Below are 17,287 nucleotides of genomic sequence, written 5' to 3' on the forward strand. Positions count from 1 at the left end.
AGTTCTTGTCATGACCATTATTCCACTTACGTTTACCATCTCCCGAACGGTTCTCATGAGTCGCAACAACTACCTTGCAATCACTTGCAGCCTAATCAAATAATAAAATTACCATGTCGATGGCTTCTTGCACAGTTCTTGGTTTAGAAGTAGTTACACCAGTCCTAATTGTTCCAGTCAAACCTTGGATATATTGCTCTACCTTGCGCCTCTCATTCAGGACTAACTCTGAACACATCAACGCTAATTCAAAGAACCTCTTGTTATAACTAACAAGATCATTACCCACCACCTTCAACACACGAAGTTCTCGCTCCAATCTCAAAATCTCATTTCGAGGGCAGTACTCCTCGATCATACGTTGCCTGAAATCTTCCTACAGAGTGGCAAAAGCCTGATCATGTCCTACTGACACAGCATAACTGTTCCACCAAGTTAATGCACTGTCTGACAACGTACATGACGCAAACTTCACCTTGTCAACTTCTATAGTCTCACTGATTCAAAACACATACCCTAATTTTTCAAACCAATGAGTCAAACCAATCGGTCCTTCCATTCCGCGAAAAACATGCGGCTTACAGCTAGTAAACATCTTATAAGTACATCCACCCTGATTATTGCTGTTGGTACCATTAGTATTGTCACTACCATTCCCTTCAGTGTTACGAGCCATCGCTACTTGCTCTGCAGCCATACCCTCAGCTACTAGTCTTCAGATCATCGCAGGTGTAGATTCCTTCGGAGGCAATATCTTTCTAGACAAAAATAATACACTGGATCAGTTCAATGAAAGCAATGGATTAAAAATATACTAGCATCGAGTAGTGATGCATAGTAAGTAGTAGTAAATCGTAGAGATTTAGTAGTGATAGTATGTGACGACTCGAAAATTTCTGACCAAATATAAACTTAATCTTTATATATTTCCGACACGATAAGCAAAGTCTGTAATGTTGAGTCTCAAAGTTTTTGAACTGTTTTCACAAATTTAATTACCCTTTGACGGTTCCCGACGATTCACGAACAATTATTGTAAATAAATATGTATATATATATATATATATATATATATATATATATATATATATAAGTATAAAAATAAGCAAATATAATAAATTGAAATAATAATATACAAATTAATCATTAGAGTTAATAGTATACAAAATTAATGTTAAAAATATATAAACATTAAATGGCAAATGTAATATTAATATATTAAGTATAATTACAAGTTTAGATATAGTATTATATCAAATATTATTATTATTATTACTCTCATTATTATTATTAATATTGATATTAATATTATTATTTGTATTATTAATATTATTATAATATATAATATGTAGATATGAAATTTAAGATGTATGAATTGTTAAAATGTTATTATTATTATTATAAAAATAATATCAATATTATTATAATTAGTATTATTATTAGCATCACTAATAATATTTATTAATCTTACTATTATTAATATCATTGTTATATAATTTTGATTATTATTATGATTATTTATTATTATTGTTATTATTATTATTATTATTATTATTATTATTATTATTATTATTATTATTATTACTATTAATGTAATTATAATTATTATTAATATTAATATTAATATTAATATATTGTATTATATATAAAAAAAATAGAAAACTGATATAGATATTAGGTAACCAGTTGTTATCCAACTCCATTACATCCCTATCTCCTTTCTCTTTTATTCAATTTCTGTTAAACTCGTGACCCTAAATCGCTATCTTCATATCTGTTACAATCGATCAGTCAACTACCATCATCAATTTCATTTACTTATAGTCATTCGTTATTGTTATTGAGAGAAGGGATAAATCAAAAGAAATAAATCAGATTCTTCATTTTTTATATAAACCCGTCACCCCCTTCATTCACACAACCCAAAAACCACCTGAAATCATTTCTCCCTCTTCTATATTCCTGCAACCCATTTTCTCTTATGATCTTCATGTTTCTATCAATCAAAGCAGCCGCAAAGATTTCAGTCTTCATATTGCTGTAAACAACGAATCAATCAAACCAAGAATAACACTCGCTACAGCTATTATTTAATGTTCATTTATGTGTGTCTGTTTTCTGTTTTAAAAAGTCCAAAAATCATCACCATTGATAGTTATTGTTTCAACCATAATCAGTCACCTTCATCAAACCTGTAACTCGATTCCACTTTTGTTACTTCTGTTTTATATTCGTGAAGATCCAACCCAAAACCTCATCAAATCAAACCAAATAAAACCCATTTACCTACTACTACCCTACCTATGTTTCTGTTTCATTCTCGCTGTGTAGGCGAAAGAAATTCACCATTATCAACAACCATTAAAACACTGGCACCCTATCACGTGCCTACAACTGTTATGCTCGATTGGTTGCTAATGTTGATCGAAAACCATCAAAATCCATCACCTGCTACTTGCTTTTGTTTCCTGTTTCATTGGAGAATCAACACAACACCACTCAGGCTTTATTACTTCTACTTCTATTTATTTTATTTTCATGTGAACCAGATATATTTTCTTTTAATGATGAACGTTGCCATCTGTTTCCCACTTATCAAATGGATAACCCCACGTTATTTTTTTTATCTTATGCTTTTCCTTCTGCCGACACAATTGCTATTTGAATCAATTTCTGGGTAATGTAAGTGGGTTGAGTAATGGATTGTTAATATATTATTGGGCCTTGACATGTTTAATAATATTATTGGAATTGATGGGTTAATAAACTTTTAGACTTGGGCTGTTAGTTTGTCTTTGATTGGGCCGTACTCTTTGGCCAAGAATAAAAATGCGTTCCTTGCTGATTGAATGAACAAAGGAAGAATAGTGAGGCTGTTATGATATCAAATGTCTTAGATGATGAGTGATGATGATTCATGGATCAGGGTGATAAATAATATGTAATAATCATATTAGTTATGTTAAGATGATTATATTGATGAAGATGAAGTGGTTATGATTTTATGCGGTTATAATTATGATTATTTTAGAGTGATGTCGATGAGTGGAAATTATATTATGTTGATAGACGATAGGATAATTATGATGATGAGTGTGACATGATTGTTTATGATGATGAGGATGATGGTGTATGATGTATGATGTATGATGTACAATAAAGATGATAAGTGACGATGAAGATGAATCTCTGATCATGATTAATGTATGATATTAATAATGTTTAGAAGATGATAAATGATGGTTATGAAGATGATGATGATGATGATGTTTTAATAAGGTTATGATGATGATAACCATGATGACAACATGAAATTTTGATGATCGTGATAGGTATAATTTTTAATTTCATTATTACTATTTTTAACACTATTATTATTATTTTTATTATTATTGAATTTATCATTTTTATTATTATCATTACTAATATTATCATTATTATTATTTTTATCATTATTATTAAAATTATCATTATTATTATGATTACTATTATTATTAATATCATTATTATTATTAGTTTTATCATTATTATTATTATTATCATTATTTTTATTACTATTATTATTATTATTAATTAATTAATTAATATTAACTAGTATTATGACAGATAAACATTTTTAAATATAGTATAGATATCAATATTATTATGTATGAAAGTATTAATTTTAATATATAATAGATAAAGATAAAACTTTAATAAATAGATTTATAATAATATTAAATTATAATAAATATTATATATATTATATTTATTATAATAATTATAATAATTATTTTTTAAAACATTTGATAAGTATATAATATGTTAATATTAGTACATATCATGATAATTATGTAATAAATATTAATATAATTAATGTAACCTAAAATTTAATTGTTCTATCATGATTATATGTTTTAATATATATACATGATATAGGTTCGTGAATCCAAGGCCAACCTTGCTTTGTTCAGTATCGTCGTATGAATATTTTTACTACAAAATATCGTAGCTTGAGTTCATTTGATTCCCTTTTACTCTTTACATTTTTGGGAATGAGAATACATGCGCTATTTTTACAACTGCTTTATTAAATGCTTTTGAAATATATTTTGAACTGCAAATACATGAAATTCTTTTATAAATATTTGACGAGATAGACACAGGTACTTAAAAACATTCTACGAATGAGTTATGAGTACACCGGATATCACCCCTTTTAGTCTGGTAATCTGAGAATTTGGAAACCGAGCTCCAAATTGACGCGAATCCTAAAGATAGATCTATGGGCACTAACCAGCCCCATTCAGAGAATTTGAACTGCTTTAGTACTTCGAAATAGGTATACAACCGCCAGCTTTAAAAGATATGATCTGTTTGTGATGTGTACACAACTATCATATTTAAAAGAGTGGCCTGATTGTATGCTTTTTGCATGACCGAGCGGAATACCAGTATGCGGGGGATATTCTATATGCATTTTGTGAAGGTCGATTACCAAGGTGTTTGTAGTTCGTATGAATGACTTTTATACACAGATTATGTGTATTAGTTTTTGTGCACGAGATATGTGTACGATTATTAAAAATCGCGAGGCAACCTACGGGGGAGAAAAGGATACGAACCTACTCTGCTAAGCATTATGAAAAATGGTTTCGTACACGAGATAGGTGTACTGCATTTAAATCTTGTGGTCTATCAAAATGATGAATTTTACTGTTTATGATAAATCTATGAACTCACCAACCTTTTGGTTGACACTTGAAAGCATGTTTATTCTCAGGTATGAAAGAAATCTTCTGCTGTGCATTAGCTCATTTTAAGGATATTACTTGGAGTCATTCATGGCATATTTCGAAAGACGTTGCATTCGAGTCATTGAGTTCACCAAGATTATTTTTAAGTCAATTATAGTTGGATGTATTATGAAATGGTATGCATATCGTCAACTATCGATGTAAAGAAAGTTTGTCTTTTAAAAATGAATGCAATGTTTGTAAAATGTATCATATAGAGGTCAAATACCTCGCGATGTAACCAAATGTAAAGTATTCGTCCAGATGGATTAGGACGGGTCCTTTCAGTTGGTATCAGAGCGGTGGTCTTAGCGAACCAGGTCTGCATTAGTGTGTCTAACTGATAGTCGTTAGGATGCATTAGTGAGTCTAGACTTCGACCATGTCTGCATGTCAAAAGTTTTGCTTATCATTTTGTGTCAAAAATTACCTACTTATCATCCTTAGGAAATTACTTGCTTATCATTCTTAGTCTAGACAAGTCTTACTGCATTGATTGCATGAATAGTGTATAGACAAAATTCATATCTTAGCGTATTAGCTAAATCATATCTTATCGTATCTATTACTGTAAACTTTTCCTGACATATTCCGTAAATTCCTCCATAATCTATGAAAATCTTTTGTTCTATATATATATATATATATATATATATATATATATATATATATATATATATATATATATATATATATATATATATATATATATATATATATATATATATATATATATATATATATATATATATATATATATATATATATATATATATATATATATATATATATATTCTATGTAATTAGAATACCACATTATAGCCAGAAAATCATTTCATATCGAAAAATCCTTTATTCAATCGTACGAAATGGAATTCGTCATTAGTTCAAGTCACTCGGATTCCGAAATGGAATCCCACTCAAGCTCCGAAAGCAGTGTGACCGGAATGGATTAACCAATTAGCCATCATCTATTCTGGATGAATTGGGGATGGGTTCGTAGCCTTCTTAATCATTGGAGACAAGAGAAGGCGATCCTTTCCATCCACCACATTGCCCTCTTGGCGAAGAACCTGAAGCATTTACCGGCGAACCTACCGAAACACCATTTTCATCCTCATTTCCAGGGTATCTCGACACGATTATATTCTATCCACAATTCTAAACCATATTCACCCACTCGTTTTGACCGACAATCATCCCAGTGTAATAGAAGAAGTCAACGAGCTTCGTGCTCGAGTAATCAATTTGGAGAATATGGTACAAAACGTACCAGCTTCAACAACATCACCGGCATCAACAGTACCACCAACATCAATACCAGTACCACCAACAACCCAAGTTTCAACATCACACACCTCAACGTCTCATTCTGTACCTCGAGTATAATCATCATTCTACGTATCGTTCTACATCAATTATCTTCGTTCTTCATGGCGATTATGTAATCTCTAAAGTTTTAGAGATTATTCATTCTAGCTCAAACCGAAAAGCAAATGAGTTTAATATCATATTAACTCATTAAATCCATGATTACATCTGAAGAAAATATACATGTATATATGTTTCTATAAGGATTGTAATTAAAAATTCTTTTGTACAAACTGTTAATGGTGAAAATATTTTAACGGGTAGGTAATACCCGAGGAATATTTAGATTTCACATTAATAAGTTACACTGTACATTCTTCGAATCTGATTCAACAGTCATTTACTATCCTACTTACATCCACCGATATACATAATCGTTCACCGTAGAATAACCATTTTTATTCAATTTTATATTTGGATTTTGATCTATCAGAATCCAACAAGTGGCACAATGAAGAAAACATTGGACAAAATAAAATTTATTAGAAACAAACAAATTAACTATGAGAAATTTTGTTAAGAATCCACGCTAACTATTCCTAGCTAACTGTTCCTAGCTAACTGTTAATTCCGTATTACATTTTATTTTATCGCAATTTATTTATCGCAATTTAAATTCTCGCAATTTTATTCATCGTCATTTAATTTCTGTTATTTATTTTACGCACTTTAAATATCGGGACATGTATACAAGTTTTTGACATATCATATCGACGCATTTATATATATTATTTGGAATAACCATAGACACTCTATATGCTGTAATGCTCGAGTTCGCTATACAGGGTTGAAGTTGATTCTTAAATAATATATATACTTTGAGTTGTGATGGAGTCTGAGACATGTATACGGGTCACGATACGTATAAGTTAATTCAAATATTATATATTAAACTATATATGAATTATTGAATTACTAACTGTGGACTGCTAACTGTGGACTGCCAACATTGGACAATTAAAATGAATTAAAATATTGATTATAACATATGAAACTAAACAATTCTTCAAGTTTGCCACTTGATTTCATCTTAAACCACATTTGTATCTTGACGATTATAATCTGCGTTCATGAAATGTCCCGTTCTTATTGATTAAAAACGTTCCATATTAATTGATTTCGTTGCGAGGTTTTGACCTCTATATGACACGTTTTTCAAAGACTGCATTCATTTTAAAACAAACCATAACCTTTATTTCATCAATAATGGTTTAAAAAGCTTTACATAGATTATCAAATAATGATAATCTAAAATATCCTGTTTACACGCGACCATTACATAATGGTTTACAATACAAATATGTTACAACGAAATAAGTTTCTTGAATGCAGTTTTTACACAATATCATACAAGCATGGACTCCAAATCTCGTCCTTATTTAAGTATGCGACAGCGGAAGCTCTTAATAATCACCTGAGAATAAACATGCTTAAAACGTCAACAAAAATGTTGGTGAGTTATAGGTTTAACCTATATATTATCAAATCATAATAATAGACCACAAGATTTCATATTTCAATATACATCCCATACATAGAGATAAAATTCATTCATATGGTGAACACCTGGTAACCGACATTAACAAGATGCATATATAAGAATATCCCCATCATTCCGGGACACCCTTCGGATATGATATAAATTTCGAAGTACTAAAGCATCCGATACTTTGGATGGGGTTTGTTAGGCCCAATAGATCTATCTTTAGGATTCGCGTCAATTAGGGTGTCTGTTCCCTAATTCTTAGATTACCAGACTTAATAAAAAGGGGCATATTCAATTTCGATAATTCAACCATAGAATGTAGTTTCACGTACTTGTGTCTATTTTGTAAATCATTTATAAAACCTGCATGTATTCTCATCCCAAAAATATTAGATTTTAAAAGTGGGACTATAACTCACTTTCACAGATTTTTTACTTCGTCAGGAAGTAAGACTTGGCCACTGGTCGATTCACGAACCTATAACAAATATGTACATATATATCAAAGTATGTTCAAAATATATTTACAACAATTTTAATACATTTTGATGTTTTAAGTTTATTAAGTCAGCTGTCCTCGTTAGTAACCTACAACTAGTTGTCCACAGTTAGATGTACAGAAATAAATCGATATATATTATCTTGAATCAATCCATGACCCAGTGTATACATATCTCAGTATTGATCACAACTCAAACTATATATATTTTGGAATCAACCTCAACCCTGTATAGCTAACTCCAACATTCACATATAGAGTGTCTATGGTTGTTCCGAAATATATATAGATGTGTCGACATGATAGGTTGAAACATTGTATACGTGTCTATGGTATCTGAAGATTACATAATATACAATACAAGTTGATTAAGTTATGGTTGGAATACATTTGTTACCAATTTTCACGTAGCTAAAATGAGTAGTTTTTACCAATTTTGTTTTGCTCGCCATTTCTTCGTTTCTAATCCGTTTTGAGTGATTTAAGCGGACACGGTTTCATATTGAACTTGAGTTTATGAAACTAAACAGAAAAGGCATAGGTTTAAAGTCAGAAATACAAGTTACAAGTCATTTTTGAAAGAGGTAGTCATTTTCGTCGAAAGAACGACATCTTGATGACTGTTTTGAAAAACATACTTTCACTTTGAGGTTAACCATGAATTTTGGATATGGTTTCATGTTCATAAGAAAAATCATTTTCCCAGAAGTATAGCGTTTAAATCAAAAATTTTCATAGTTTTTAATTATCCAAACCAAAACAGCCCCCGGTTGTAACTACGACGGCGTAAATCCGGTTTTATGGTGTTTATCGTGTTTCCGGGTTTTAAATCATTAAGTTAGCATATCATATAGATATAGATCATGTGTATATTTGATTTTAAAAGTGTAGTTAGAAGGATTAACTTTATTTGTGAACAAATTTAGAATTAACTAAACTATGTTCTAGTGATTACTAGTTTACCACTTCGAATATGATAGCTTTTTATGTATGAATCGAATGATGTTATGAACATTATTACTACCTTAAGTTCCTTGGATAAACCTACTGGAAAATAAAAAAATGGATCTAGCTTCAACGGATCCTTGGATGGCTCGAAGTTCTTGAAGCAGAATCATGACACGAAAACAAGTTCAAGTAACATCATCACTTGAAATAAGATTGTTATAGTTATAGAAATTGAACCAAAGTTTGAATATGATTATTACCTTGTATTAGAATGATAACATACTGTAATAAACAAAGATTTCTTGAGGTTGGATGATCACTTTACAAGATTGGAAGTGAGCTAGCAAACTTGAAAGTATTCTTGATTTTATGTAACTAGAACTTGTAGAATTTATGAATAACACTTAGAACTTGAAGTTAGAACTTGAGAGAGATCAATTAGATGAAGAAAATTGAAGAATGAAAGTGTTTGTAGGTTTTTTTGGTCATTGGTGTATGGATTAGATATAAAGGATATGAAATTTTGTTTTCATGTAAATAAGTCATGAATGATTACTAATATTTTTGTAATTTTATGAGATATTTCATGCTAGTTGCCAAATGATGGTTCCCACATGTGTTAGGTGACTCACATGGGCTGCTAAGAGCTGATCATTGGAGTGTATATACTAATAGTACATACATCTAAAAGCTGTGTATTGTACGAGTACGAATACAGGTGCATACGAGTAGAATTGTTGATGAAACTGAACGAGGATGTAATTGTAAGCATTTTTGTTAAGTAGAAGTATTTTGATAAGTGCTTGAAGTCTTTCAAAAGTGTATGAATACATATTAAAACACTACATGTATATACATTTTAACTGAGTCGTTAAGTCATCGTTAGTCGTTACATGTAAGTGTTGTTTTGAGACCTTTAGGTTAACGATCTTGTTAAATGTTGTTAACCCAAAGTTTATAATATCAAATGAGATTTTAAATTATTATATTATCATGATATTATGATATATTAATATATCTTAATATGATATATACATTTAAATGTCGTTACAACGATAATCGTTACATATATGTCTCGTTTCGAAATCCTTAAGTTAGTAGTCTTGTTTTTACTTATGTAGTTCATTGTTAATACACTTAATGATATATTTAATTATCATATTATCATGTTATATATAATATAACAATGTATTAATATGCTTCATATATATTTAGTAAGACGTGGTTATAACGATAATCGTTATATGTATCGTTTCGAGTTTCATACGTCAATAGTCTCCTTTTTAAGTATATAACTTATTGTTACTATTTTTAATTAGATACTTGATGATCATTATATCATGTTAAACATATATATTTATTCATTTATGTATCATCATGTCATATACAACTTATAGCGTTCGTGAATCATTGGTCAAACTGGGTAATCAGACGTTTACAAAATTTCCGTTTCAATTAACCAAGTCTTAACAAGTTTGATTGCTTAACATGTTGGAAACATTTAATCATGTAAATATAGTTTTCATTAAACATATAATCATAGAAAGGTTCGGAAAAGTTCGAGTCACTACAGTTCAGACCTTTTATGATTCTTGAAAACACCTCAATCAAGAGGATGAACCAACCGTACTTCATCTACGGAAGAAAAGATTGATGCATATAGTTATGCACCTGAAAACACTCAGAACCTGAGTAAACATTTACACGTATCTGTGCTAATTCCTTTAGTGTTATTATTACCCAAAATAACTTGGTGATACCTTTCAAAGTAGAAAATTGTCACAGCTCCAGCAAGGCAACTTCGATTTTTTGTTCGAAACAACCTTATTAACACTTTGATATATATATATATATATATATATATATATATATATATATATATATATATATATATATATATATATATATGTGTGTGTGTGTGTGTGTGTGTGTGTGTGTGCTCTTTTATTGTTACCGGGGAACCTTTTATATTCCACCATATTACCATTAGCGTTTAATAATCTAAAAACACAATTCTCCTGAAACCACCTCGGATTGATAACCGATGATTCAGATATCATAGCATTAATTGCAGAGGAAACAGAAAAATTGTAGATGGTCCAAACGGCCAAAAGTTTGATGATAAAGAAATGAGTGTTAGGAACGCTCAATAGAAAATTTGGTACTGAAAGACAGATTTAACAAACCATGAAGGAGACCAAGGCCAAATACAAGGATAATACCCTATATTCAAAGAAACCAGGTAATTCTGGATCCAATGAAACCTTCAACGAATATCTTGCTCGGTACTCATGTTAAAATCTTGCGGAAAATCTTTCTTCATCAACCATCGAACTTAGAAATTTCAAAATATCATCATAAATATCTTCGATATTTCTCAAGATATTTTCATAAATATTCTCATCCGAAATTATTTATCTCTTCGTGCTATCTATATTACATCATAAAGGAAACTACTTTAGTTTCTAAATTTCTTTAAAAAAATTCGAGTTTGAATTATGAATGATTTTGAAGTAGTGTTGGAAATTGATGCATGAGTTAGTATAATATAATGACTCTTGATCAACGTGATTATATTACAGTAAGTCATGCTGATTTTCTAATGGGACATGATGATTGACAGATCATAACGTCATCACGTGCCATGTCACATAGCTCTTTCATTCTGTTTAACTTCTGAACATATCAAGAAAGTATATTCTTGATAGTTCTATTCTCAGTGATTCTGGTAATTTGACAAATCAAGATCGTGCCATTACAATTTCCTTCTTAGAACATTAACTATGTTCATTCCGAATTTCATATCTATAAATTCTGGACCATTATTCGCTTGATTTAAAGTCAGGAAGAGAAAACCAAAGCATGGAGCTCCGAAATATAAGGGAGAATATAAAGCCCGATAACAACACATAAATTACAAACTGTGGATATCAATGTCTATCGCAACATAAAGACACGGGAGAATTAAAAACACTATAACCCCAAGGGCGAAGTAAAAGTAAACAGATTTCGCTGGTGGAAGTTGAAAAAGGAGAATGATTGTTGCGATAGTCAGGATAAGGACAATGATCAGAACTGGATTAAGCATTTTCCACAATCTTTTGAATTTGAGAATTTAGTATAGGAGTGATAAAAGTAATAGAACGGAAGAAGTTAATTTATAGTGAAAAATCTGATAAAGAAATCAAGGCAGATCATCGCATTTAATTATAGAGATCTTAATTTCCTTATTCGCTGAAGAATCAAATCTTTTAGATTTTGAAGATTTCCTTTAAATCCCTTGAATTCCGGAATTCAACCAAGACAACGTCAAAAGTTAAGATACATCTTATTTTTTAAATTCAACCATGAATACGTCAAAAGTTATGACGAAACTTATTTCCTCATTTCACTAGTTTGTGATAGCTTCACTCGTGCTCTTCGAGTAATCGAATTGTTTTATCCATATTACTCTATGGTAATAAAACTCTATTTATCAACTCATATTCGTCATGAAAACATTTTTATTGTTAGCCATGACGACCACATTCAAATTTCGGGACGAAATTTCTTTAACGGGTAGGTACTGTGACGACCCGGAAATTTTCGACCAAATTTAAACTTAATCTTTATATGTTTTCGACACGATAAGCAAAGTCTGTAATGTTGAGTCTCAAAGTTTCGAACTGTTTTCACAAATTCAATTACCCTTTGACTGTTCCGGACGATTCAAGAACAATTGTTGTAAATAAATAAATAAATATACATATATATATATATATATATATATATATATATATATATATATATATATATATATATATATATATATATATATATATATATATATATATATATATATATATATATATAAGTATAAAAATAAGCATATATAATAAATTGAAATAATAATATACAAATTAATCATTAGAGTTAATAGTATACAAAATTAATGTTAAAAATATATAAACATTAAATGGAAAATGTAATATTAATATATTAAGTATAATTACAAGTTTAGATATAGTATTATATCAAATATTATTATTATTATTATTATTACTCTCATTATTATTATTAATATTGATATTAATATTATTATTTGTATTATTAATATTATTATAATATATAATATGTAGATATAAAATTTAAGATGTATGAATTATTAAAATGTTATTATTATTATTATCATAATAATATCAATATTATTATAATTAGTATTATTATTAGCATCACTAATAATATTTATTAATCTTACTATTATTAATATCATTGTTATATAATTTTGATTATTATTATGATTATTTATTATTTATTTATTATTATTATTATTATTATTATTATTATTATTATTATTATTATTAATGTAATTATAATTAATATTAATATTAATATTAATATATTATATTATATATAATAAAAAATAGAAAACTGATATAGATATTAGGTAACTAGTTGTTATCCAACTCCATTACATCCCTATCTCCTTTATTCGATTTCTGTTAAACTCGTGACCCTAAATCGCTATCTTCATATCTGTTACAATTGATCAGTCAACTACCATCATCAATTTCATTTACTTATAGTCATTCGTTGTTGTTATTGAGAGAAGGCATAAATCAAAAGAAATAAATCAGATTCTTCATTTTTTATATAAACCCTTTTTTATATAAACCTGTCACCCCCTTCATTCACACAACCCAAAAACCACCTGCAATCATTTCTCCCTCTTCTATATTCCTGCAACCCATTTTCTCTTATGATCTTCATGTTTCTATCAATCAAAGGAGCCGCAAAGATTTCAGTCTTCATACTGCTGTAAACAACGAATCAATCAAACCAAGAATAACACTCGCTACAGCTATTATTTAATGTTCATTTATGTGTGTCTGTTTTCTGTTTTAAACTACAACTCGATTCCACTTTTGTTACTTATGTTTTATATTCGTGAAGATCTAACCCAAAACCTCATCAAATCAAACCAAATAAAACCCATTTACCTACTGCTACCCTACCTATGTTTCTGTTTCATTCTCGCTGTGTCGGTGGAAGAAATTCACCATTATCGACAACTATTAAAACATTGGCACCCTATCACGTACCTACAACTGTTATTGATGTGCGTAGAGGTGTATACAAAATAGTTATATTTTTAGAAAGAAATACTATTAAATACGATACAATTTTACACAAGTTATTTATTTATTTATAGAGTGGATATACCTAAACCTTGCTACAACACTTATAGGCAGTGTACCTAATTGTACAGTAGTGTAGTTTTTAGTAAGTCCGGTTCGTCCACAGGGAACTCGCCAAGTTTAACGCTATATTTTTAACTTATAATTGTAAAATACAAAAATATATATAAGTAGTATTATTATTATAAAAGGGGGTTTTTACCGTTTAATGACCGGTTTGTCAATTTTAAAACTTTAGTCGCAGTTAAAACCTAATGTAAAATATTAAAAATAAATATAACTTAATTTAAAGCATAAAGTAAATAACGATAATGAAATTGCGATAAATAAAAGTGCGATAAAATAAAATTGCGATAATTAAAGAGAACGATAATTATAAGTGCAATTAAATATGAAATAAAGAAATTATGCTTATTTAAACTTCCATAATCATGATGTTTGACGTGTTGATTTTAGTTTATTCCCTTGGATTAATTGTCCTTTGTCCTGGATTATTCAATATGTCCATACGGATTTGTCCATAATAGTCCATCAGTTATAACTATAAAATGAAGAAGTCTTCGTCAAATTATTCTTATTCTCGAAGTCAAATATTCTAACTAATTGGGGATTCGAATTGTAACAAGGTCTTAATACTTTGTTTAATGAATACACCAGGTTATCGACTGCGTGTAATCCAAGGTTTTATTACTTTGTTAACAATTACACCAATTACCCTTGAATGTAATCCACCCCTGTTTCAACTAGTCCATTAACTATTAATCCAGTTCCGTGTCTGGTAAAATGAACAATTATTGGTATTTATAGATATCCCGCCCACCGTACCCAGTCAAGCGTATGTGGTTATATATAAATACGTCAAATTATAATTCTATATATTAAATTAACGAGGTATCATTTAGTTAATATAAAGCCCATTAATAGCCCGTAGTCTAATTTCCACAAGTGTCGTTCTTTTATCCAAACACCAATTATGGTCCAAAGCCCAATTACCCAATTTTAATATTTAGTCCAACATCACGATTACTTCGGCATTAAATAAGCATATTAATAACTTAGCTACGAGACATTAATTTAAAAAGGTTGGACATAACTTACAATGATTAATAATAGCGTAGCGTTACCCGGACAGAATTTCGACTTACACCCTTACAACATTCGCTAACATACCCTTATTATTATTAAAATTAAAATTAAAATTAAAATTATAATATATATATATATATATATATATATATATATATATATATATATATATATATATATATATATATATATGTATGTATACGTGAGAGAGATAGAGAAAAAGATATATTATAACTGGCCAAAACACGCGATATTTATAGATGTGGCCTGACTTCTGGGGCCATGAGATCGCATGGAATTTATTCTTCCAGGCCATGCGATCTCATGGCCAGCTGGGAGAGTTCACATGACTTTGTTTTCTTTCTTGCCGACGGTTTTTAATAATAATATAATATATAAATAATTTATAGAATTATTTAAATATTATATTATATTCGTGTGCATAATTGACTTGTAATTTTTAGTCCGTTGCGTCGAGCGTTAAGAGTTGACTTTGGTCCCAGTTCCGGATTTTCGAACGTCCTTGCGTACAATTTAATATCTTGTATTTTGTGTTTTGCGTCTTGTACTCTTGTAATTTTAAGACGTTTCTCATCAATAATTTGAACCTCTTTGATTGTACTTTGTACTTTTGAGCTTTTTGGTCATTTGCGTCTTCAATTCGTCGAATCTGTCTTTTGTCTTCACCTTTTATTATTTAAACGAATATCACTTGTAAATAGAACAATTGCAACTAAAAGCTTGCCTTTCTTGAGGGATAATGCTATGAAATATATGTTCGTTTTTAGCATTATCAAATATTCCCACACTTGAGCATTGCTTGTCCTCAAGTAATATAGTCTTGAAATAAAAATACTAGAATCACTTCTTTATTCTTCACACTTTGTACATCAGTGATTTCTATACGGGGGTATGAACAATGGTAGTAACGATGTGGTTTACAGTCTCACATGACCCTTTATGAAAACATTTGATCTTTTGAAAATTCAATCTAGTTTTTACCCTAGATAAGTTTTCCGGAATAACCCTTCACCGGTGTTTGCAAAATGTTTTTGTGGGTTTGGTGGGTTTCAGATTTGAAAATTTTAGCTCAAAACTTGCGGTTTTGTGTCACCCACTTGCTAACCTTGTATTGGGAAAGCAACACGTCCAGTATACTTGCTCCGTATATTACCTTTAGGTAAACTACCGTCCGGTTGTAAAGGAAAGCGTTGAACAAGCAACTGTTAAGGCAGTGTCCCCTGACATGCTTTTAATTATGGTTTATAACGTGTCGGATGCAATTACTATCCTTTGTAGGAGCAATAGTAAAGCTCGCCCTATAGTTTTTCGGTCTGGCACAAGTTCCTGTCTTCGACCATGCTATGCAAACACCGTTCTTACGGTTGACACCCGATTTGGTTCAGGTGACCTAATGAATTCCAGGTGAATTTCTAGGATTTTACGTTCAATGGTAATGAATGCATTAAAAATGGATTTTCAGAAAACAAATCGGTTTGTAATTTTGATCAAAATATTTTCTCGTTCAAGCTCGAGTTCAGATATCATTGAATTCCATGAGTTTGTAATTCTCAATCTTTAAAGTCAATCTCTAGGATTGAGTAATATAAGGCTTAAAAGCTAATTTTTGATCTTTAAGGAGATTATCCTTTTCTGGGGGTCTGATTCATTAGTCTTATCAAGGTAATTTGCACGGTTCCCTCCTTATTTTACGAGACAGATCCTCTCATGGTTAGGATAAGTCTGGCCACTTGGTGACCCTGTTTGATGCTGAGGTCCGTGGATTTCCAGTTGATTTTCGAGAAAACTTTTCAAGGTTTTTCGTAGACTCTACAACTGGTCTGGACGACAACTTCATGACCTAAATCAAGAAGCGCGTTTCTTTTTTGGAAGACTTTACTTCCTTTTAATGATGGAATTGATTCATCATGTAGATCCATCTTTC

At 29.8% G+C, this 17,287-nt stretch overlaps 1 protein-coding gene across 1 annotated transcript in view; it reads left to right on the forward strand.

Moving 5' to 3' along the window:
- Positions 1-3,100: 3,100 nt before the first annotated feature.
- LOC139870629 (uncharacterized) overlaps positions 3,101-17,287 on the forward strand; it is a 32,631-nt gene continuing 18,444 nt past the window's right edge. The window contains exons 1-2 of the mRNA XM_071858410.1: positions 3,101-3,130; positions 3,227-3,279. Of these exons, the coding sequence (XP_071714511.1) occupies positions 3,101-3,130; positions 3,227-3,279 (83 nt within the window). The remainder of the gene's footprint in view (positions 3,131-3,226; positions 3,280-17,287) is intronic.

The sequence above is a fragment of the Rutidosis leptorrhynchoides genome, chromosome 10 (assembly GCF_046630445.1).
Source record: "Rutidosis leptorrhynchoides isolate AG116_Rl617_1_P2 chromosome 10, CSIRO_AGI_Rlap_v1, whole genome shotgun sequence".
Classification (NCBI taxonomy): domain Eukaryota; kingdom Viridiplantae; phylum Streptophyta; class Magnoliopsida; order Asterales; family Asteraceae; genus Rutidosis; species Rutidosis leptorrhynchoides.